The 25,655-nt window shown below is 36.1% G+C and overlaps 1 protein-coding gene across 2 annotated transcripts in view; it reads right to left on the reverse strand.

Annotated features, from left to right (window-relative positions):
* Positions 1-25,655, reverse strand: part of LOC150102964 (rho GTPase-activating protein 44-like) — a 521,092-nt gene that overhangs the window by 67,396 nt on the left and 428,041 nt on the right. For both annotated transcript variants that reach the window (XM_090397793.1, XM_090397795.1), the window contains exon 13: positions 9,311-9,439. In XM_090397793.1, the coding sequence (XP_090253919.1) occupies positions 9,311-9,439 (129 nt within the window). The remainder of the gene's footprint in view (positions 1-9,310; positions 9,440-25,655) is intronic.

The following is a 25,655-nucleotide window of genomic DNA, read 5'->3' on the forward strand; positions in this document are numbered from 1 at the left end:
AGCAAACTTTAAGCCATGTAAAAGCAGTTCGTAGCCACGGTGTCCAATCGGCAGCCGCCATATGCGTGACAACACTACTGCATGAGGGAGCTGTTTTGGAGTATAAAGGTTTCGGCGGGAATTCGAATTGCTCTCTTATCTCTTGTCTCTGGGTTTCGTTGGCACCTAGTCCTGTCGGAGAGCTGTGTAGAGCTTGCCACCACGTGTAGCAAGAATCCCCCCTTACTATGTGTGCTACGTGGGCCAAGGCTGCAACTACAATGTATTCAGATCCATAAGAGGAAAGAGCCACTGATGAAATCAACGTCAGTGTTCAAATCTGTGTATGAGTGTTTTTTGGTTCGTATGGAAACAAAGGAATAGCAAGACCGCCATAAGTGAAGGTACAGTAGGCCGACCAAAGTATCCAATTCAAGGCAAGAACGGTAAGCGGAAGATTTTCTCATGTTAAATGTTGAATTAAAGTAACCGAAGAGTAAGGAAACAGAAGTTAAAGAAGCATGCTATTTCTGTGTAGTGTTATAAGAACAGTCTGCGTTTTGGACACTTTTGTCTACAGTTGAGAAGGAAGCATATTAGGCTCCAGCCGAACAGGAGGCTGAGGTCCGAACTGTTTGTGTGATTTAAGAACAGTAATGTTATATGGTCAGAACGTAACTAAATGTTAACTAAAATTTTGGAGGGGGGATTAAGTAAGATTAAGAAGTATTATCCTAGAGAAATTCATGTCAGAAGTTCATTCTTGTAGACAGGCTTATACGTTGGTTATGCATTATTAAAATACTTAAGGAATAGAACAACGTAGTTAAGGATATAAATTAAATTAAACTTTAATAAATATTTTCCGATATTTCGGCAACGTCACGTTGCCATTTTCTAAAGGAACTTACAAAAAAGTTACGTGCACGTAGGCACTACAACACAGAAACTGGGAATGAAGAGATGAAGCTATTGTTCTCTTAAGAGTCCTGATGGTGCCCTCTAGCAGGCTAAGTAGGTGTTCTTCGCCGTTGGGCTGAAGGTCTGCAGATGTAGGCCTCCCAAATTTGGAGCAGTCGCATACAACCAAATTTGTTGAGATTTGGAGAATTTCTTAGGGCTGAGGCTGATTCCATAAAGAGTCTTTCAAATTTGTATTTGCTACGGTGTATCACTGTAGCTTTCTTCCACCGTATTCTGTGGCGTGTATCCAGAGCATGGTCCGCAAGCCCAGAATGACTGTATTTGTGAAAACGGATGTAGTCCTTGTGTTCCAAAATTCTGATATTCGCTGTCCTGCCTGTTTGGCCAAAGTAAGACAGTTTACAACTGCAAGGGACTTGGTAAACACCAGGTAGGTCTAGGGGAAGTGGTTGGTCTTTAGTGGAGCAGATAAGGGATGCCAATTTTCTGTAAGGTTTGTAACAGGAGGTCAGGTCATGTTTTTTTAAGATTTTGGTAATCTTTTCCGAGGTGCCTCGGATGTAGGGAATGGTGATGGATTTAGAGTCCTTGTTGTGGGGGGGGGGGTATCTGTGGTTTGTAGGTTCTAATATTTTTTGGATTTTTCTGGGGGGGTAGCCATTGGCTGAGAAAGTGTTGAGGATGTGATTTAGTTCAGTGTTTAGGGCCAAGTCGTTTGAACAGATTAGCTTAGCCCTGTTGTATAGTGTTTTCACTACTCCATATTGTTGTGAGGGGGAGGGAGATTGTTGGTGAATGTATCTGCCTGTATGGCTGGGTTTTCTGTAAACTGAGAAAACCAAGGATCCATTAGGCTGGCGGGTGACTAGTGCGTCTAGGAAAGGGAGGCTGTTGTTTTCCTCTTTCTCCAGAGTGAATTTGATTCTGGGGTGTTGGTTGTTTAAGTGTGTTAAGAAGGAGAGAAGTGTTTCAAAGCCAAACAGGCAGGCCTGTTTGGCTCTGACCAAACTTTGGCCAAACAGGCAGGACAGCGAATATCAGAATTTCGGAACACAAGGACTACATCCGTTTTCACAAATACAGTCATTCTGGGCTTGCGGACCATGCTCTGGATACACGCCACAGAATACGGTGGAAGAAAGCTACAGTGATACACCGTAGCAAATACAAATTTGAAAGACTCTTTATGGAATCAGCCTCAGCCCTAAGAAATTCTCCAAACCTCAACAAATTTGGTTGTATGCGACTGCCCCAAATTTGGGAGGCCTACATCTGCAGACCTTCAGCCCAACGGCCAAGAACACCTACTTAGCCTGCTAGAGGGCACCATCAGGACTGTTAGGAGAACAATAGCTTCATCTCTTCACTCCCAGTTTCTGTGTTGAAGTGCCTACATGCACGTAACTTTTTTGTAAGTTCCTTTAGAAAATGGCAACGTGACGTTGCCGAAATATCGGAAAATATTTATTAAAGTTTAATTTAATTTATATCCTTAACTACGTTGTTCTATTCCTTAAGTGTTTTAAACATGTCAGAAATATTGAGTTGTCTAGCGTATATATGAAATATTACATGTGTGATAATATTAGGTAACTTATGCATTTTTGGAAATTATGGAGACAACTACCGTGTTTGAATAAAAACTTTAGTTTACTATTACTAAAATTTTACAATTCGACGTTTCGACCTTTATGTTAAGGTCATCTTCTGGAGCGTACAAATATACACAGGAAACAAGCTATACTACAATCATACTGGTTCGTTAAAGACACTGACTAACCGCTACCACAATTGTTGGCCTGACCTCTGGTGAAAAAAAAAAAAAAAAATATATATAATTTTTTTTTTTCTCCTACTACAGAACAAATTTCCGCCCGACATTACGGCCCTCTTTGCCCACGTACTAAAGTCCGGTTACTTCGTGTGGCAAAACAAATTCTACCTACAAAAGGAAGGTACGGCCATGGGCTCACCATTATCCCCCCAATCGCGAACTTCTACATGGAAACCTTTGAGCAAAGGGCTCTTGATTCCGCCACGCTTCAACCGACAATCTGGCTCAGATACGTTGACGACGTGTTCGCGATCTGGCCGCACGGTCGACAAACGCTAAACACATTCCTCAGCCACCTAAACAAACAACACGAACGCATACAATTTACCATCGAAATCGAAAACCAAAATTCGCTCCCGTTCCTAGACACACTAGTTACATGTCTTCCTTCAGGCAATCTATCCTTCACGGTCTACCGAAAACCGACACACACGGGCCAATACATACATGCGAATTCATATCACCACCCAGCACAAAAATATGGAGTTATAAACACCCTTAAAAACAGAGCCACAACTATTTGCTCTAACCAGCAGGCCCTGAAACAAGAACTAAAAATCATTAGTGACACATTCATAAACAATGGCTATAACAAAAATACTGTCAATAAAATACTCTATAAAACCACAACAAAAACGAATCTAGACTACAGTAAAACCATAGCCATCCCATACATTAAAGGGTTATCAGAAAAAATCAACAGAATCCTACAACATTATACCCTTATTGCCACCTTTAAACCACCCACTAAACTTAAAACCATATTCAGCTCCTCTAAGGACCCTCTCCTCCCATTAGCACATCCTGGAGTCTATTGCATCCGCTGCACCTGTAACTTACCGTACATTGGTGAAACAGGACGGACAATCCCTATACGCAAAAAAGAACACATTAGACACATTAAATATAACCATTATGGTGAAGCAGGCCTCTCAGACCACGCACTCAACACCTTACACCAAATCAACTGGAAAAGCACCTGCTCCCTACACCGTACAAAAACATGGTACGAAAGAAAATTTAAAGAATCCTGCGAAATCCTGATAAACCACCCAAATATCAACAATAAAGATGGTATGAAAATTCCAAGGATCTGGATGGCACACATTCAGCCAACCTAATTTGAAAGATTCAACACAAGTCAGGACTCTAGCCAATCTGCTATTATTAGAAACCATTCCACTCCAACTGGCTGGAATGATGTTAATATAATGTTAATATATGTATATAGTAGACAACACAAATAATAGGACTTTAGCGTTGATGTATAATTTTTTTTTTTTTTTTTTTTTTTTTTTTCACCAGAGGTCAGGCCAACAATTGTGGTAGCGATTAGTCAGTGTCTTTAACGAACCAGTATGATTGTAGTATAGCTTGTTTCCTGTGTATATTTGTACGCTCCAGAAGATGACCTTAACATAAAGGTCGAAACGTCGAATTGTAAAATTTTAGTAATAGTAAACTAAAGTTTTTATTCAAACACGGTAGTTGTCTCCATAATTTCCAAAAATGCATTCGGATCAACGTGCAAGCCTAAAAGAAAGGATTAGGTAACTTAGTTATAAGAGTCTGAGAATAGATGTACGTTTAGAAGTGAGGAATTTATTTCAAGTAAGGAACTATAGTATAGAAGTTTTGTTTGTGATTAATTAAGTAAAGGGAACCCAGACTCTTTTAAGATTAAGGATTTGATTAACATGTATACTTGTCTTTGTGCAATAATAAATGTGTTTCTTAAAATATAATCAAATGAGTTTGTTATCCTTTCTGCGGATTTGAGCTACCGTTTGGAAAATTTCATACCGTGCATTTAAGGGGAAATCATTAGTGATAGAAGAATTGGGACCATGACTGCTTACTTCTTGATCCCTACATTTCCTTTAGGTATTCTTGGATGACATATCAGAATTTAGTTGTCGGCTGGCGCAGTCTTTATCTCATCTCATCTCATCTTCCTTATACCCTCTTTTACCTTGCGGTGTCAAGGGTCCATTGATCATCGGACCTCACTCCGTTTACAGGATAAGGTGGTCAGCCTTATGCCCCGGTGTATCCTATGGCCTGTAGTGTTGTCTTTAATTAATACAAATTCGTCAGCAAACGAATATCTGATATTAAGTGATACAAAAATTTATGTTAACTGTAAGGCTAAAGTAAAGACAATTAAAGATATAATGATAAGGCAGTCACATAGTTTCACAGACATCCTAGATATAACAATGTGGATCATCTTCAAGGCTGGTATGGCTACGTTTAACCTCGGCAGCTCATTTCTTAATTATTGAAAACGAAGAAGAAGAGTGCCCATAAACTTTTATGAACTTCGAATGAATTTCTTTTGGCATTAAACCTTCTTTTACAAAGAATTTTATAACTACACGATACTCAATTTTATCCATCTCAAGGGATACAGACAACACTTTTGCTTCAGACAGCTGTATAAAACAAACTATTTGATAGAATGACTTGCAATATCACATGGATGCTTATGACAGATGTACCAACTTAGAAACAAAAATCTTGCCGATAGTATTGCCATTTATGGTCGAGGCCAAGAACTTTTCAGACCACTCACGTAGTACTGTTGAAATGAAAATTTTATAATGATGCTAAACGACAAACTCTAAACTCAAACTTAACATAACTGGCTGTAAGTCAAATCTTTATAATCTTTAATTGAATTTATTAATTGACTGGCTTACAGAGTCTTAATTGCAACCAAACAGAACACCTTTAGGAAGATCTGGATGATCAGACAATTGTGTACAGTGTTATTAGCACTGTATTGGTCATGTTGAAGCAGGAGTGATATAAAATGACTGATTTATCATAAACTAGTGGAAAGCATGGAAAAAGCGCATTTAGGTACAAAGTAGTATCCATATGTTTTCAAGAGATGTGCAATTTATATTTCTCTGAAATGCCACCGCAAACATTATTGCTTGGGTAGCATTTGTGTTTTCATTAAGATTTTCAATGATCTATTTCAAATCATGGGCAGAAAACAAATTTAAGTCATCCATTAAGTAGACAAATGATGTTTTGTCTTGAATATTTGGGAGTTTTAAAAGTAATCTGAAATCAAGAAGGAGTGAGAGCTCAATTTTTCTACTACAGAGTAGTGTTGTGTCGGAAATAACTGGCCCACTATGTATCCGCCATTTGTTTCAGTCACAACATGAGAAAATAACATAAAGACATGCTTGAACTCTCAAGAGTTCACGTAGAGGGGCAACAACTAACTTGTAAATGTAAAGTGTATCAATTTAATTATTAATGTTCTTGTCAAATAATTCAAATATTGTTTTAGAATAATACCCAATACTGGGAAAATTCATGTTAACCAATCAGCAGAAGGCCTGATCATTATGTAATAGTCCATGACACAGCAGAAAATCTGAAACGTCATCCGGTAACCCCTGCAGTAACAGTACGGTCGAGAGGGCTGCCGAGTAAAGAATGTGACCTTACCTGACGAATCAAAGATGGCTGAGTGAGTGACGTAGACAGAGAGAGAGGGCGCTAAGATATAAGGAGCAGTGCGCACTTCAAACGTTCTCTTGTTTCCTGCATTTTTCCTGTGTGCCAGTGAGAAGGTCGTGAAGGCTGAGGAAGCTTGTCACTGGTGTCCAGCAACCCTCCACGTTGCAGTGGGTCCTGATGTGTACAGGTCATCCAACTGAACAACGAGGAACCAGCAGACAGGGCCATTGGTGAGTTACCGCCAATGTGACGACTTTGAAAGACCCAACACTTCGAAAGGATTGAGTAAAGAAAGACAGCAGAACGACAAGGAATTCTTGCCATATCCGAGGAAAGATCAGACATAAAACCAAGGGACCACTTCACTAAGGAGATTAACTGGTAAGGCAAATATTTCTTACCCTATATGCATGAGAAGTGCTGTAAAATCAGAGTGAACAAAGAGAAAGGGGGAAAACCTTAAACATAGCCCTGCTTGACCCGACTGGAAGATCCGTTTTGGACTATACGTCTTGGTCGGACTTTCCTGCTGTGACTTGTAAATTCTGTTTGTGTGAGCTTTTAGTGGAACAGTTTTAGAAATGAAGTGCTAACAATGAAATGCTATAAATGAAGTTTCTGCTCTGTATATTAAGCCTGCGATTTGCCTGAGTTTAAATAGCAAGGAGTTTACCTCTCATAAGATAAGCAATCTATAGGATTGAGAGAACATGTCATGTATAAATTGATTTATTAAGTGTTTTTAAACTTGCTTAAGGACAGGAGTATCAGTTAATCTTAGCACAAACCACACTGATTAATTAATGCTCCTCGATTAGAATTGTATAAGCTTGCACATTAGGAAGTGTGTGAGAAGAACTGATTGAGCCTACTGCTATTGAGTGGGCACTTGTGCATGAACCTACTTCTTTTTTTTTAGTATCATATTTACATGATTTTTTCTGTATATGAATTTAGCTACATTAAAATGTTTTATCTTAAATCAGAGTTTGTATGCTTCTGTTGTTTGAGACTGACCTACCACTTATAAAAACCAAACCTTAAGTGTGTGTGTGTGGGGGGGGAGAGACACTCGACGTTAAGTTAAGAAGGGAGCTGCGACTGCATACCACATGTTCCCAATGCTAAGCAATATTGTCGAGATAGTTTGTTAGAGTAAGATTAAGTATCAGGAACTAGTCATCGGCTAATTTCTGGTAAGTGTAAGAAGTAACCTGTAAAGAAAAAGTAAAACTATACTAAGTAAAAGCAAAAGAGAAAAAATAAAGAAATAACAATGGTGCAGCCGACATAACAGTAGCATGTGATTGGAATGGATTGCTTGTGGAGGCAGTGCGTGTAGGTAGCATGAATAAATTCAAGAAAAGGTATGACACTTGGTGTAGATATGTGGTCTCCCTCGATGAGTCATATTCCCTGGAGGCCTCTCTTAATAATAAATGCATTTACAGTAATCCCTCGATTACTGCACCTAATGCGTTCACTAAAACAGGTGCATTAATCGAAAATGCTCTAATCGAATATAATAACCTATGGGAAAATGTATAATTCGTTCCTCAGATTTCTTTTTTGACCCTTAATTTTTTTTATAAAAGAATTAGGGTATGTCTCAGGGTCTAGTTAAAGGAAAACCATGAAGCTGAAAGACAATAAAACATATTCAGAATATAAATTTATTATTCTACTTCTTAACAAAGAATTGAGCTAATGTAGTTTGGCAGGCATTTTGTTTCTTTTTACATACCACCAATGGTATGGCCCTATTACCTCTTCTACTCTTCTGCAAATTTTACTGCTTCTCTCTTCATCAGGGTCAGCCTCTAAGCATTGCTGCTTAAAAACTTTGATTGTATGAAAAATATTTTCAAACTGTTTCTGTGAAATCTCTTTTGGCTGACTATCAGTGGTTAAATTTTCTTAATATTCTTCGGGATCTTCCTGCTGTGCATCTAAATTTAGCAGTTCGGAATCACTCAATTCTTCAGAATTAAATCTCATTCTTAGACGTTATCATTAAAGGGGAGAAAGAAATGAAGGATGTACAAATTGGTCGCCAACACGCGAAATCATGTGCTTTATAGATAAAATTTTCCAATTGTTATACAAGCAAAATAGTTACCACTTTAAAAACTACAATGATCATAAAAGAGAAGTTAATTTTCTGATGTGTAATAGTAAACAACTCATCCCAGAAGATGGTTACCCTATTATCAGAATGGATTCTCCTTTTTGTGACATGCAAAGAAGTGTCGAAGTGTCTTGAATCTGTGGGGGTGTACTATAGCAAACGACATAAATTTTGGCGGTAAAAATTTGGAACATAGTATACATGGAAGTAGTGTAGTATGCCATTAAAAATAACTGTAAAATGTTTTAAATTGGTAACTAAATTATTTAATTCTGGTGAGTGATTTTTTAAAATAGTTAGCCATAAAAATGTATAGATAGAAAATTTTTAAAATCTGTAAGATTTATTTTTAAGATGTATATAGGCGCACTAATCGAATTTGAGTATCGAAAAAAAATGACGCACTAATCGAAAATGCACTAATCAGGGGCGCATTAATCGAGGGATTACTGTATATAAATTCTTCAGTACAAGGTGTATGACATTAGTAATTCACTTAAGCTAATTCATACAGAGCAGGAGCTAGGCTTCTGGACAGATGTTGATGTGAGTCTCTGAAAACATGTTTATAACAGTGACTTTTATTAAAAATCAACTTTTTTGTGTTTTATTTGCATTAAAACTAGAATATCTTCTCCGGATTGAAGTGCATTTCAGGCCAGTTGTTGATCTGAAAGTTTTAGTGTGAGTTGTGCATGATCCAAGACGTGTATATCAAATTGTGCATGATATACACACAATGCAAAGTATTTGCATTGTGTTACATTGGAAAGAAAGCTTATTCCATTAATGCAATAACACACCTCTGTGATTATATAAAAAAACAAACAAACAAACAAAAAAGGGTTACAACTTTAAACTATTATGCAACCCCCCCCTCCATAAATATACATTCATACCAGAATTTCAGATGTTATAATGATTTCATTTTTCTTGGCTTTTAGAATGATGTTAACACTTACCTTAAAGGAGTTGCTTCTTCCATAGGTGGCCATATAATATTAGGTGCCATTACAATAGCAATATTTTGAGAGGACATCTTGTTTATTTCTGCATTCTCAGTAACTTTGGCAAGAAATTTTATGAGATACCTGAAGAAAAAAAAAATTAAGACAAATTTTAAATATGTAAATGTGAAATGCTTATGTATATGCCAAAGAGGACATAATATGTATGTATGTTTGTTTATAAATCGGAGACTGGTGCTTCTGGCTTGATTGAATAGTAAGCAAGCAAGAGTGTTTTTGAATTTAAATGGAGCAAGGAAAATATAAATTTTTATAAATAATTTTTACCCAACATTATTATTATTATTATTATTCCTGACACCTCCAAGGAGTCCAAAGACTCATCGCAGGAGGACACTATATACAAATATACAAAAATATACAACATATATACAAAAAGTCCTTGAACACCATTTATTCCAAGTTTTGTTTGAAATTTAGTATGCAATAATATCTATAACATGAGTATGTAGTATATCTGTAGTATTCAAGTATTGGACATCATGGGATGTTACATACAAACAGAATAAACAAAAGACTAATTCTTCAAAATAAAACCCTTATTTTGTTTCATCTCACCCAAATGAGATGAAATTTCCAACTTTAACTTGAATAATAAATTAATGAACAGCATCAGGACATTACAAGATGTTTTTATACATAAATAAGGTTTTTGAATAGGAAAGTGACAGGCCACGCACAAGTGAAACTTGAATGTTGAGCTCCTCCAAGTCAACAGAAACTGCTGCTAGAGAATTGCATGGCTGATTCACTACAGGATAAACTACTACTATAGGCTTTGCTAGCAGAGACATGCTACCTTTGCCATTGCAAGGAGTGTGGCTGTGATTGCACTGTGTAATAAATGGTGCTTACACTGAGATGTACTATATGTATGGTAAAAACTTAAGAGTGTTAATGCAATGCCTTTCTCCTCATGTACAGTAATGTTTAAAAAAAAAAATTACAATAAAAAATGTTTAAGGAAATATAAATTAAAAAAAAAACATACAAAAACAACAGAAATGCAGTCAGCAAACTTCAAGTTCGTTTAATTTAAAATACCAAAAAAAAAAAGTTTTTTTTTCTAGTATTTTAAAGATAATAGCCATACACAAGAAAAAAGGTTTTCTTGTGTATGGCTATTATCATTCTGTCATATTTTCATTAAAATAGCACTTTTAATTGCAAGATTATGGAGGAATATAATTTTAAATAAGGTATGTTAAATTGTGGAATTTATTAATTTGAACTATACAGGGTGTTCGGGATAAATTTGACAGTTTCGTAAGGAAAAAGAAAATCTTCTTTGTATCTATTAAATTTAATGAATTGACAAAAAAACATTACAGGCAGAGTTAATTACAATACTATCAACAAGATTTACTCAAAATAACCACCATTAGCATCGATCACAGCTTCAATTCTGCTTCGGAACCTCGAACAAGCTGATGCTACAGTCTCCCTGGGAAGGGCCGCAAAAACTGTTTTAATTTTATCCATTAACTGGGCTTTTGTATTACTGGAAGTGCGATTGGTGTCTTTTTCAACTGCGCCCCATACAAAATAATCCATGGGGTTAAGGTCTGGGGAGTTTGGAGGCCAAACATTTGGACTGGTGAAGTCGTAGAAATTTTCAGACAACCATTTTTGACTTTTCCCAGAGGTGTGGCAAGGGGCCGAATCCTGCTGCCATACATACGGCCTACCATTGGCTACCCTTGTTATCCAGGGCTTGACTACAGTTAGCAACTCCACGAACAAAGCCCGAATTCCAATGCCAGGGTTCTTCAACACCTGTTCCTGCAGATTTGCGAGGAATTCTGCTGTACGAACGCAATCAGATCGTCTGCTAGGGATCTTTCTTCTTGCTACATCCTCGTAGTCACCATTGCAAGTCTCTAGTTCATGCCTGATTGTTTTTACTGTATTCAGGGAGCATTGGGCAGCAGTCGTAATATCCTTATTTTGATGGCGGGCACGAATCATCATGATACAAGTTATTCTCTTCCATGATTCAGGTGGGTTCCAGCTATCCATCCTTTCTGACATCTTGTATATGAATGAAGAAGGGTCCAAACTTTTAAATGAAGAGAAGTGTGTGTTAATACATGTAACTTACGGAAAAATATAATTAATTATAAATATGTCAAATTTATCCCGAACACCCTGTATATTTGTCAAAAGTTAATAAGTAAAAGAATAAGAAACATAGAACTGAAACTAATCAAAACTGTAATTAAAATTGTCATACATGTTTTAATGGATAAGTAATATAAAATGTAAATTGTAAAAGCTAAATTAAAATCTAGAAATTTACATATAGAATTCCCATGATAGCACATTGATCCATCTTGTCATCTTTAGATGTTAAAGGAAGTGAGGAAAATGTTCCATCAAGTGAGCTGCTTTATCTTATGCACATGGACAGTATCAGATGGGGTGGTTAGTAGTTAGTGGTTAATGTTGAAGCATATACTTGTGAAAGAAAGTGAGGTTTGGATTATGGGATACTGAGACAACTGATCTAATGTCATCAGTCTCTATATACAAGTAGCATAGTCATTAAGGTACTTCATGCACAAACTTTGCTTACACTTTGATAAAGGATTAAACAAGAATATAATTCTTTGGAAAGTTTAATTTAATTTCTAACTAGAAAAACATTCCACAACTGCTTCTGTGGTATTTTAATAAATAAGGTGGTACACCTTTTTACCTTTTGAATATGAGAAATATATGATTTCTGCATTAATTCAATCTTGGTATTTCTTCTCCCACTGATGATTTTTAATAATGTTTGTCTTTGGGCTTGTTTACTTCCTTGGGAGAAGAGTGGTTCTGCTCAGTGGCAAGTTTTTACCTGTCACTGAGTGGAGCAGCTGCTGAGTTTCTTGTCCTAGAGCGATTTGGGTCAGGAATGATAAATTCAGTGGTGATCTTTTAGGGGTCAGTGAGATTTAGTGATCTTGTAGATCACTCAGTTTTTGGAGCAGTACCCCCACACAGTGGCGTAGCTAGAGCTGTTACCGCCAGGGGCAGTCCCTGAGTTTGCCACCCCTCTCAAGACCCACCAAAAATACTACAAAAAGTCAAAACGACACATAGGGAAATAAATTAAAACGCTGTTTATTTTTGAAGTAAAACTTTAATTTTAACATTCTGAAATGTTATTTTTCTTGCTTTTCTGTTAGCAAAATCGTTGATGACATTGGCAAAGTCTATTTCATAGTAATGTAGGTAATTCTTAATCAAATTTTATTTAGAAAAACTCCTCTCACAACTAGCAACACTTACAGCAATTGTGAGGAAAATTCACAGTAGTACTGCAATATTTGGAACAGAGTTCTTGAGACTGTATTTTAGAATTAACTGTAAAAGTTCAAAACGGTCCAAAGTGCAGAACAGGGGCTGGCCGCCCCCTCCATCCCCCCCTAGCTACGCCACTGCCCCCATACTTTAACAATATCTCAATAAAGGTCGAAACTGGTCTGGATAGTGACCCTTTCCATAATGCATAGCAAAATACACTTTTGAAATTAAGTTTGTTTTGCATTATGGGATGCAAGGGAATTGATGTAAAGTCATCAGCCTCTGTATACAAGTAGCATAATCATGAAGATACTTCATGCACAAAATTTGTTTGCTTGAATAAAGCTAAACAAGAATATAATTTCTTGGCTAATTTAATTTCTAAGTGGAACACAAAAGAAAGAATTTCTTTCAACAGTTTAATGCCTCCAGTATTCCTCTGTCACTCACTCACTCACATTCACACACCTCACACAATAAACAACAAAGCATAATTAAGGTGAACGGACATCCAGGGTCCCATCTAGGAAGAGTGCCTTCTTAGGGTGTTAAATCCAGCTAAAATAAAGGGAGAACTCTGCACTTTCTATATAATTTACTGAAATAATTTACCACATTTAACATAGACAATAAACAAGAATATCCAAAATGGGACAAGATCACAAATAGATCATATTTTAATCAATGGAAAGTGGGTGAGATCAGCTCAAAACTGTAGACTTACGACCTTGTAGAACTAAATTCTGATAATAGGGTAGTAAGTGCACATATAAACTTTGTCTCAATGCTTTTAAACATAAAACAAGAAAGCAAATAAATATCATTGGGATGAATGTAGTGCTTCTTATACCTAACATACAAACGAGGTATAAGAAGCACTACAAAACAAACTAACGAAGGCCCAATACCTGAAGAACCATCCCAGAGTTTCACTTATTGTATGATTCATTTATGAAGTAGTAGAAAAATTTGGTTGCCAAGACTTCACCTTCTCAAATGAAATGGATAACACAAACTACTTAAGAACTGATAAACACACTAAAAAAAAAGAATACATACACTACTTGGAAAGAAGTCAACAGATCCCATAGTGTGAGGGATACACAACAGTGACACCCACCTTAATAAGATGTAGAACCTTCTTTTGCTGCGATGACTGCAGCAATTCTAAAGGAATACTTTCCAGAAGAGTACAATATCAATCAATGGGAATTTTGGATCATTCTTCTTGTAGGCATGTAATAAATTCCTGGACGTCTCTTGATCTTACCCGACACTCCAGTTCATTCCACAAATGTTGAATAAGATTGAAACCAGGGCTCAGTGGAGGCCAGTGGTGCACCTAAGCCCTCCTTCAGAATGCTTGACATGTATTCAGAAGTGAGAAATTCGCTTAATTATGATTTTTCTCTCTCTTACTGACTCTGTAGACACTGTGTTGCTGCATTATGTCTTTCTAAAAGTATTTCCATGGGCACAATCTTCCAGGGGATGCTTAAGGGTCAAAGCTGTACAACTGAGAGGAGACCTCTCAGTTGTACAGCACCCTGTTGGGTATCTACCTGGATAATGAACGAACGAGGATGGGCTGACAATTTGGGATTTAGGTGACCAAATTGTATTCTTATTAGCTTAAATCAAAATACAAAATGATAGTACAACATGACAAAATTTCATGCCGGCTGGAGCACGCCCAGTTAAACAAGGCTCCCATTGTTTTTGCCAGGGAACCAGGACGAACAGCGAAAAGTCAGCTACTGGAACAAATCTGAAATCACACCCCAACTCAACATCACTAGAGTTAAAGATCGGTACTATCAACATAAGAAGCCTGAATGGTAAAGAAATGGAGCTAGCTGAGGAATTAGATAAGTACCAGATCGACATAATAAGGGTGACTGAAACAAAAAAAGGCAAAAACTGGTGAGATCTTTTTGAGCAATAAAAACAAAATGTTATATTAAGGTAATGACAATCAAGGAAAAGAAGGAGTGGCCATAATATTCAACACTAAATTCGTCCAGTTCTATTAAGGTAGAAGTGGAGGAATTTTTTGAGTCTTCAGAGAAAGCAACTGATGCAATGAAAAAGGAAAAGTTGGTCCTTGTTGGGGATCTAAATAGCAGAGTGGGAAATGATTGTCACACATACAAAAATATTTTAAGAAAATTTGGAGAAAAGAGCAAAGCTAATAATAATGGCAAATACCTGTTGGATTTCTGTTCAGGGCATGGACTGGTTATTATTAACACCATGTTCCAACATAAAAATGTGAACAATTCACAATTCTGCACATTTTTATGAGAGAAGAGGCAAGAAATAAGAAAAGTCTCATTGACTATGTTATTGTTGATAGTGATGTTTTCTCCTTGGTGCAGGACACCAGAGTGTACAGAGGATTTGAAATTGGACGTGATCACTATTTAGTCTTGAGCAGGATAAAATTGAATTTCATATTGAAAAGAATAACATGTAAGAAAGTTTTAAAGCGAATAAAAGTTGAGCAGCTCTCAGATGTGAACTGTAGACTAAAATACAGAAATATTATTGAAAAGAAAATGAAAGTGTTTGAGAACAGGAATCAAACCTTGGAGATTCAGTGGCAAACTCTGAAGGAAACATTGATTGATTCTGCCAGAGAGGCATGTGGTGAGGTTGTGTGCAAAGATAAAAAAATCAGAACTTCCTGGTGGACACAGGAAGTTAAAGAGGCAGTGAAGGAAAAGAAGAAAGCATATCAAAAGTTCCTGGCAAATAAGTCAGCTTTTACTCTTACAGAATACAGAGACAAATGTAAGAAAGCTAAACAGTGTGTAAAACTAGCTAAACAAAAGTCATGGGAGGACTTTGGCAAGAATATAGAAAATAAATATCAAGAAGGTGGCAAAATATTCTGGAGGTTGTTGAAGATGCTTAGGAATGGAGGAAAGAGTGCTGTAAAAGGAATTAGAGATGATAAAGGTTAAATGAAAACAGGAGAAAAAGATATCCTTGAAGTATGGAGTAATTACTTTGAAAAACTGCTAAATGAAACAAGCAGTGATGACAGCACCAGGCATGCAGTCAGGAATACATATCCATACTTGAAGTAGAAAAAGCCATCAAAGGCTTGAAATGTGGAAAGGCAGCAGGAGTAGATGATATTCGACCAGAAATGCTGAAGTATGGTAAGTCTTACAGTGGTTACACTGCATAATTCAGAAGGCTTGGAGAGAATGGAAAATTCCTGATGATTGGAGTAGAGCTCTCATAGCACCCATATATAAAAAAGGAAATAAAACTGAATGTGAGAATTACAGAGGTATTTCCCTACTGAGAGTTCCTGGTAAGATTTATGCCAGTATACTTGAGAAACGGTTGAGAAGAATTGTGGAAGAAAAGCTTGGTGAAAAACAAGCTGGATTCATGCCAAATAGAGGCTGTCAGGATCAGATCTTCACTTCATGACAAATAGTGGAATATAATGGGAATATAACAAAGATATGTATTTAAGTTTTGTCAATCTGGAAAAGGCATATGACAAGGTGCAAGAGAGAAGCTATTCAATACGCTACAGTTATATGGTGTCAATGGGGCATTATATCAAGCAATACTTAGTCTATATTTGAGTTGTAAGTCAGCAATTAGTATTGAAGGAAGTACAGGAAGATGGTTTAATGTTAAATCTGGTGCGAGACAAGGATGTACATTCATTATCTCCTCTGTTATTCATTATCTATATGGATCACGTTATGAAGGAAAGTGGTATTAAACATGATATCAAAATTGGAGATGTTAATGTCAGCTCTTTGCTTTATGCAGACGATGTTATACTTCCAAATAAATCCACTACAAGTCTGCAAGATTCCCTGACTAAATTGAATAACTGTTATAATAGATATGGTATGAAAGTCAGTAATAAAAAGACAAAGACAATGAAAATGTCAACTGTGTTGTGAATGGAGAACCTGTGGAACAAGTAAAACATTTCAGTTACTTACGGATGATTTTTAGTGCAGATGGTAAATTAAATATGGAAATAGACAACAGACTCAACAAAGCTGGTATGGTAGGAAGTCAACTGAATAAATTCATATGGAATAAGAGAGAAATCAGTCGGAACACTAAATTAGCTGTATACAAGACAGTGTTCAAACCAATTTTAACTTATGGATCTGAGAGCTGGGTTAGAAGTAAAATACTTGACCAAAGACTAGAGACCGCAGATATGAGAGTCCTGAGAAAGATGAGAGGCGTGAACAGATGTTCACGTGAACAAACTGTAGATAAGAAGTTAGTAATGATGTAAATTTTTCATGTAGTACTATCATATCCTGTACAGAGCAGGAATGCGATGATGACAATCCTGCAGTAAGCTGCCCATTAACATCTCCCCCACTCTCTTCTAATCATGTAGGAACACAAGCAGCTGCTGATCAATACCCATATACAGTTCAACTTCAAACTATAAATTACTGCATAAATTTATCTTAGAGAAAAAAAAAAATTATGGTTTTTTTGGGTATGTATTGATTTGATACATACATACATACTTGTACGTTTAACTATACAAGATTGTAAAACGACAGGCGCAAGTAATCATTCTCTGCTAACAGGAAAAATTGAAATTAAAATGATGGGAAAAGAAAACAAAAAAATTATTAAAAGAAAACAAATATTTAAGTGCTAGGCAAGTTCAAAAAAAGACAGAACTTTTACCATAAAGATTTTATTGTTCAATTTACAACATTATAATCACTGTGTCCTTCAAAGTAGTCCTCTCTACTGGCAATATACTGTTCCCAATGTTTCTTCCATTGTTGGAATGCTTCCTGGAACGCACTTTCTGTGATGGTATGCAGTTCTCTTATCACATTTTGCTGAATCTCCTCTATGGTTTGGAAACTGGAAAATGTCTGCTGGGACTAAATGTGGAGAACAGAGTGGATAGAGTACAACAGATGTCTGATATTCAGTAAGACACAAAAGAACATACATAAATATTTGGAATAAAATGATACAAAAGAGAAGGCATAAAATTAGATCTGTATTCAAAGCAATGGGAAACAAGCATGTTCTTTTTCCACACTATGAAAAAATGTGTAATTAGAAATGAACTTAGCTCTTAGATATATTTATTAAGATAATGAAAACTGAAACAAAAAGAAATTTTTATGAGAAAAACCAAAGGGTCCCACAAAATTATTTCACTTTAGCTTCACTACATAGTGGAGCAACTATGATTTTTTTGGTTTTTTTGAAAGCTTTCAATATATCCTTTTGGAATATTCATAGAACCCACTTACAGTGCTGCTGAATTATCAATATTCCATTTGCAGTTTTATGCTCTGGTGTTTGCAAAAAAATAAAATAAAATAAAAATAACGTGCACTTAGTATTGTCTATTTTTAAGATGATTACAGAGAACCAGAGTCTAGAAGTGTTGTAAGCTTACTTACATGAGACATTATCTTCATGCCTTCACCATCCTTTCCAAAAGCTAAGCATCATCCACACCCTCAAGAATCTATCAGGTTTAATTTTAAAATGAAAATAAACTTAAGACAGAACTCTGAGATTTCTCAAATTTATTTATTCTCAATGGAACAAGATTTTATTTTGAAATCATCCATCTCTTCATAACCAGAACATCCAATATAGAGATTCAATCGCCATTCCATACATTTGCAATCTATCCATTAAAACTGCTTCTCTTTTCAAAGATCATATCAGAATGACTTTCAAGAATATTCAAACATTTTGAAGCCTATTCAAGTCTCAAAAGGATAGTAACCCCTTTTTACAAACACTCGGGAATATTGAATTGGACTGGATATTATCTGGTTGGCTGAGTGGTTAGTGTAGCCACTCTCCAGCCAAAAGGCTGCAGGTTTGAATCCTGCCATGGACATTGATGTGTGTAATTGTCTGTGAAAATACTAGTGGTGGTGGGCAGTAGATGGCGTTGGTGTAGAAGATGCGGTTTGCTGTAGAGTAAGTGCCCTCCCTTGATGAGTCTTTGGACTCATTTGAGGTGTCACGTAATAATAATAATAATATTTCAACATTATGTCATATTTGGAAGAAGACATGTATTGCAGACTTTTAAAAGAATCTGTTATAGATATCCATTCTCATGGATATTTGAATGGAATCAAGGTCTTAGATTGAATAACATTTGGAAACCTTGCAAAATCCCTACATCTCAGATTTCAATTTCACCAACAGTCACCTTGTTTTTGAATGGTGACAGCTAATGCAGGACATGATTTCACATTTGTGCTTCAGGATGAATCCATTTATCTTCTCATGTAATGATTTTTCAATGTTTAGACAACTTTGTTGTTCTCTGTTTTTATATGTATTTTTTGTGATTTATTTTAAAACCCTGATGAAGCTGCTAGTTTCAATGTGAGCTAAACTAGCCAGATATAGTTTCTAAATAAATGATTAATATAAACAAAAATCTATTTTAAACTTATGATTTGTAATCTTTATTAATGATTAATTATCAAGTTTTTCTATTTCTTTACTCTTGAATTCCTATATATTATCAATATTCCCAAGCTCTGTGCTTGTGCCTTTTTGTTTAGTTTGTATATAAATGATATAGGAAATGGTTTACAGGGAGATATTCAGTTGTTTGCTGATGATGCAAAGTTGGGTAGTGCAATAAAAAATCAAGCTGATGTTGAAAGTTTGCAGGATGATTTAAATAAGCTGGTAGAATGGGCAAAAGATAATGGATATCAGTTCAATGTGGAAAAGTGTAAAGTCATGCATTTTGGGAATAAAAGATTACCTGTTCCATCAATAAAAGATTGATGGAACAGTACTCCAAGAGATTGATGAGGCTAGGGACTTAGGGGTGTTGGTAGGTAGGGAGATGAAGTTCAGAGGACACATTGCTAAGGTGTCCAAGATTGCACATAGGATTACTTGGTTGTTGAGGAACACACTGACATCCAGAGATAAAGAGGTTATTATTCCCCTTTATAAAGCACTGATACTTCCACATTTGGATTACTGTGCTCAGGTCTGGTCACCTGGATTCCTTGGAGATGAGGAGGCTGTGGAGAGGGCTCAGAGAAGAGTGACCAAGTTGGTGAGTGATGTAAAAACTGCTCCCTACATTGATAGATTGAGAGCTTGTGGATTGCAGAGATTGGTTGATAGGCGGAGAAGAGGGGATATGATAGAAACATTTAAATTACTGAAAGGTTTTTATAGGATTGATGCAGGGGAAATGTTTCAGCTTTGTGATAGTGATGGAAGAACAAGAGGTCATCCCTGGAAATTAAAGAAGAGTGTGGTTAACAAGGATGTCAGAACAAGGTTTTTTTGCCTGGAGGGTGGTGAATGAGTAGAATTCATTGCCTGACTTAGTTGTGAGCTCTTCGTCTGTAAATGAATTCAAGAAGAGATATGATGGATATTGTTTTGCTAGTTTGGGTCTCCCGCAATGAGTCTACTGACTCTGTGGAGATACCCGTAATAATAATAATAATATACATGTTACATACCCTCCCCAAACCAGGTGTATTTTAGCTTTATCAACATGTATATCAACTGCATTTACCCCTTGACCTGGAGAATAATTAGGAGATAAAGCCAATAAGGCACTCTCAATATCATCATCAGCAGATATTTTCTATTCACTGCTGGACAAAGGCCTCCCCAAAAGTCCTCCATTCATTCCTATCTTGAGCCTTTCTATGCCAATGGGTTCCTGCCAATGCTTTAATCTCATCATCCCACCATCTCTTTGGTCTTCCGGTAGCTCTTTCCATCTCTAGGATACCATTCTGATATCAACTTTATCGATTTCTGAGTGTTACTTCTTGCAATATGACCTGCCCATTGCCATTTGGATGTCAATCCAAATGGCAATGGGCAGGTCATTCAACAATTGTTGAATTGGATTCAACAATCCAATTGTTGAGGATTACCTATAGTATAATCCTCAACAAGTTGAGGATTATACTATGGGTAATCCTCAAGTTGTTGGTCAATTTTTTAGACTCGCTTTCGCTTTCATATCTCTCTCTCTCTCTCTCTCTCTCTCTCTCTCTCTCTCTCTCTCACACACACACACACACACACACACACACACACACAAAGACCAGCTTTATTACATTTCAAACAGTATGCCAAAAGTTAACAATGATCTGATCAACCGTTATTCTACTGGCCTGACCTCTAATGAAAAAAAAAATATATATTCTACTTAACATCATCAGAGAACACATTCATATACATTTTAAGACAGCAAAATTGGTGGCCTAATCAATAATTTAACATAAGTGTTTGCTATATTATAGCTAAGATCCTAGATTACTACAGTCCTAATTATAATTAACTCTTAGGCCAAAAGGTTATGTGGGTAGAATATGTGCCATCCATATTCTTGGAATTTTTTGACCACCATTATTGTTAAGATTGTTATTATTAGGGCAGTTGATAAGAATTTCACAGGCCTCCTTAAAGGCTCATACAAGTTTTGGTGTGAACAACAGGTGATTCTCCTGAGTCAATTCTATGTAGAGTATTCAGGACATGATCAGAAAGGCCAGATTTGCCATAGCTATTAAATTTAATGTGCCATTTATGTTCCTTTTTCAGACAGGAATTGTGCATCCTGTTTCACCTATATAGGACAAATTACAGGTGCAATGAATACGTTATACTCCAAGGTGGGCCATTGAAGGAAGTGGATCCTTGGATGAGTTGAAAAAAGTTCTTTAATATTGCAGGAGGTTCAGGGTGACATTAAGGTTGTATTTCTGAAGTATCCTTCATCCCATCTACTTCTGTCCTTTGGAACAGTCTCCCTCACTCTGCCTTTCCCAAAGATTACAATCCTCAGCTTTTCAAGCAAAATGTTAACAGATTCCTTCTTTCTTTGATTCCTTTTGCTCACACATGGCACTAATGTGCTATAGGTCATGTGGCCTTTCATGTGTGGATCAGATAAAAAAAAATAATAATACACAGTTTTTTGGTATATAATAAATTTATTAAAAATTACTGCATACATTTTATTATACCTATACAATAAATTTATTCTTAAATCAACTGTGCGTGACATACTTAATGTTTGTTATTCTTATCTAGAAATATTATCACACTAAAAAAATATTAGTAAATATTTTTTTAGTTTTCGTATCATTTTAATTTTCACTTTTTCCTGCTAGCAAAGAATGAGTACTGGCATCTATTATTTTACAAAAAAAAAAAAGTGCTGGCCTGCAGTAATTACTGGAAGAGATACCAGAAATGCTCACACATGGAGAGAGAAAGTTTTACAGTGGCTGCTGTGCACAGAAGGAATGGTCAGAAGGTAAAATTTCAGATGATTAGAACTTTCATAGTGTCTATCTGTAAAAAAAAAAAAAAAAACTGAAAGTGAATATTGCTGGGCAGTTCCCTACTTAATGTTCTAGTTTAGATTTATGCAAGCATATATGAGAAGAAGTTAAGACAAACTGTATTAGATAAATTTGGAGAACAAACCTGCTCAGGCCAAATAAAGTTCTCAAGATCAGAATTTTACTCGAACACAAATAGCCGAGAAACAATGGAAACATAATGACGACTGTATGTTTAAGTTTTGATCAGGAAAAGGCTTATGACAATAGGAAAAGCTGTAAAAACACTACATTTATGTGGGGTAAACAGGAGAATGATTTGATGTAGAATCATCACCAGTTTCCTGATATGTACCCTCAAGGAGTGTATAGGCTACTATGACAGTACCACATGAAAACAGTCAGCATTCCAATATTGTCATATTTAACATTTTGGTTTTCTGAGGAACTTCCAACCATACCTCTTTTCATTTATTCTGTTGTCTATTTCCAAATTTAATTTGCCATTTTTACTAAAAACTGCTTAAATCCTGGAATCTTGCACTGGATGTGTTCAGAAGTACAACATAATCTGCATAAAACAAAAACTTAAGTTTGATATCTCCAATTCTAATATCAGGTTTAATGTCACTTTCTTTCATAATGTGATCCATATAGAGATGAATAAAAGTGGAAATAATGTACGTTCTTGTCTTACCTCTGATTTATTGTTTTGAAAAGCTGGGCACTACAAAACTTAAGTTCAGATCCTTGTTATATTCACATGATTTTTTAACTATTCGTAAAGAGAAAATCTGGTCTAGATAACCTCTGTATGGCTTGAGCACTACCTGTTCTTCTTCAAGTTTCTATTCCACAATTTTTCTCAGGCTCTTTTCAAGTATGCTTGCATAAATCTAACCTGGAACACTTTACTCTAATTCTCACATTCAGCTTTATTCCTTTTTTATAGTTGGGTATTATGAGAGCTCTATTCAATCATCTGGGATTTGTCCTGCTGACCAGACAATCTAAATTATGCAGTGTAACCACTGCAAAACTTCTATACCTCTATTTTAGACTATAGAGTTTTATACCTCTATTTTAGACTACTATTTCTGATGTTTTTTCATGTAGCTCCTCTAATTTCAAATCAATATGCATAGCATGCTTAATTTGCTAAGGAGCACTCCTGTGTTTGAACGTGCTGGCTTTTACATGTGATTTAGTGATTAAAACTATTACGACATAGATAAAGAACACAGACCTAGAGTAATTTATGTTTCTATCTTCATAAACTTGAAATTTATAAACTTGGATCTTAACTGAGACATAAAGTACTCTAGGACAGTATCAATAAATTGTTTAAACTGAATGACTATAAAAGAATAGGTCACAAAAGAATTAAACATGACTGCCAAGGATTAAACACTGCTTGAAGTTTGAAGGTTAAAAATATGTGGACAATGATTAAAACACCAGAAAAGGATAAAGAATGTCAGGAAATAATTTAAAACCTCAGAAAGGATAAATGAATAAAAACAATGCTGCCACCTATCAAATTCATAGCAAATTTACTTACACCTTTTATTTAACTACATCAAAAGCACATGACCTTTTTCAATAAGTATAACTTCACTAGAAGCAACAGCTTTGTATACCGTTGAAAATTTATTTATCACTAGGTTAGACTATAATAGATTTAGTTTAATCCTTTATCCCAGTGAGAGCAAACAAAGTTTGCGCCTGAAAATATCTTCAGGACTAAATATAGTGTTGTACTATCTTATCCAGTAAGTAGTGCAACACCAAGGCAACTCGTGGCAAAGGTGGAGCAAGCTACCAGGCACTTCTAACCCAGTATCTCCCATAATGCAAAACACATTTCCTATGTGGATATGTATACTGTTATGCATTAAAGGGATTGGCCATCTACCCAGACTAGTTTCGACCTTTATTGAGGTCTCTTCAGTGGGAGCCAGGCCCAGAGCTGGAGATACCAGGCAGAAGCAGTAGCAAGTCATCTGTGCCTATGGGAGTTGCCAAAAGGTTTATCACCTTTTTTAAAAATTACTCTGGATTTAGAGAAAGATGTTGAAAATTTATTTATCACTAGGTTAGACTATAATAGATTTAGTTTAATCCTTTATCCCAGTGAGAGCAAACAAAGTTTGCGCCTGAAAATATCTTCAGGACTAAATATAGTGTTGTACTATCTTATCTATATTTAGTACTATATTTAGTCCTGAAGATATTTTCAGGCGCAAACTTTGTTTGCTCTCACTGGGATAAAGGATTAAACTAAATCTATTATAGTCTAACCTAGTGATAAATAAATTTTCAACATCTTTCTCTAAATCCAGAGTAATTTTTAAAAAAGGTGATAAACCTTTTGGCAACTCCCATAGGCACAGATGACTTGCTACTGCTTCTGCCTGGTATCTCCAGCTCTGGGCCTGGCTCCCACTGAAGAGACCTCAATAAAGGTCGAAACTAGTCTGGGTAGATGGCCAATCCCTTTAATGCATAACAGTATACATATCCACATAGGAAATGTGTTTTGCATTATGGGAGATACTGGGTTAGAAGTGCCTGGTAGCTTGCTCCACCTTTGCCACGAGTTGCCTTGGTGTTGCACTACTTACTGGATAAGATAGTACAACACTATTTGCCACGAGTTGCCTTGGTGTTGCACTACTTACTGGATAAGATAGTACAACACTATATTTAGTCCTGAAGATATTTTCAGGCGCAAACTTTGTTTGCTCTCACTGGGATAAAGGATTAAACTAAATCTATTATAGCTTTGTATACCAATGTTGATATTAGGAGGGCACTGGACATTATTCACATTCTGCTTCTAGACCATTCTTTAGGCTCACACATGAAATTAACTCCTAGTGATATTCTAGCCTTCGTAAAATTAACAGATTCTGCAAACTTCTTCAAATTTAAAAATGATATTTACATTCAAACTTTTGGACTCCAAATGAGCCAAAATTTTAATGGGAAATTGGCCAAACTATTTCTGGTGCATCTGGAATTTGGCTTGCTAAACCCTTTCCTTCCCTGGCATTACTTTTTATGGTTGATATGTGGATGATGTCTTATGTACAGGAGACCAGATATTTATAATTTTCCTACAAACCTCACTTGACGATTTTAGTAACAGACTTAAATTTATCAAAGAATCAGAATGTGAAAAATCTATAAACTTCCTAAATTTAAGAATGTTAGATCACACGACCATATAGTAACAAAAATATTCCATAAACCTACACATACATCAGAAATTACCCACACTTCAACTTTTTATGATGGCCCTACATGAGAAAGGTCATAAGACCTATAACACTACAGTGCGTGGGCAAGTGATTAAGGAGACTGCAATTCATGTGCTATCATCAGCAGTAACACCTCCCCCCCCATCCTATTTTCTCTATCTTCCCTGAAAATACTAAACCCTTCACATTCTATCCCTGTAACCACATTGTCTGCTGTTATCCAAGTATCCCTAATACCTATAACTTTTGGTGAGGTTGCACTACCCAATGCCAAAAACTCCTGTCTCTCTCTCTTGTTCCTGATATTTCTAGCATTAGTATACAGAAATTGCAACATCTCTTTAGGCCCCCACGTACCTTTACTTCCTGAAGTGACCA

This window comes from Typopeltis vanoorti, chromosome 9 (assembly GCF_054136105.1).
Source record: "Typopeltis vanoorti isolate ZY-2024b chromosome 9, IOZ_Tvanoo_1.0, whole genome shotgun sequence".
NCBI lineage: Eukaryota > Metazoa > Arthropoda > Arachnida > Uropygi > Thelyphonidae > Typopeltis > Typopeltis vanoorti.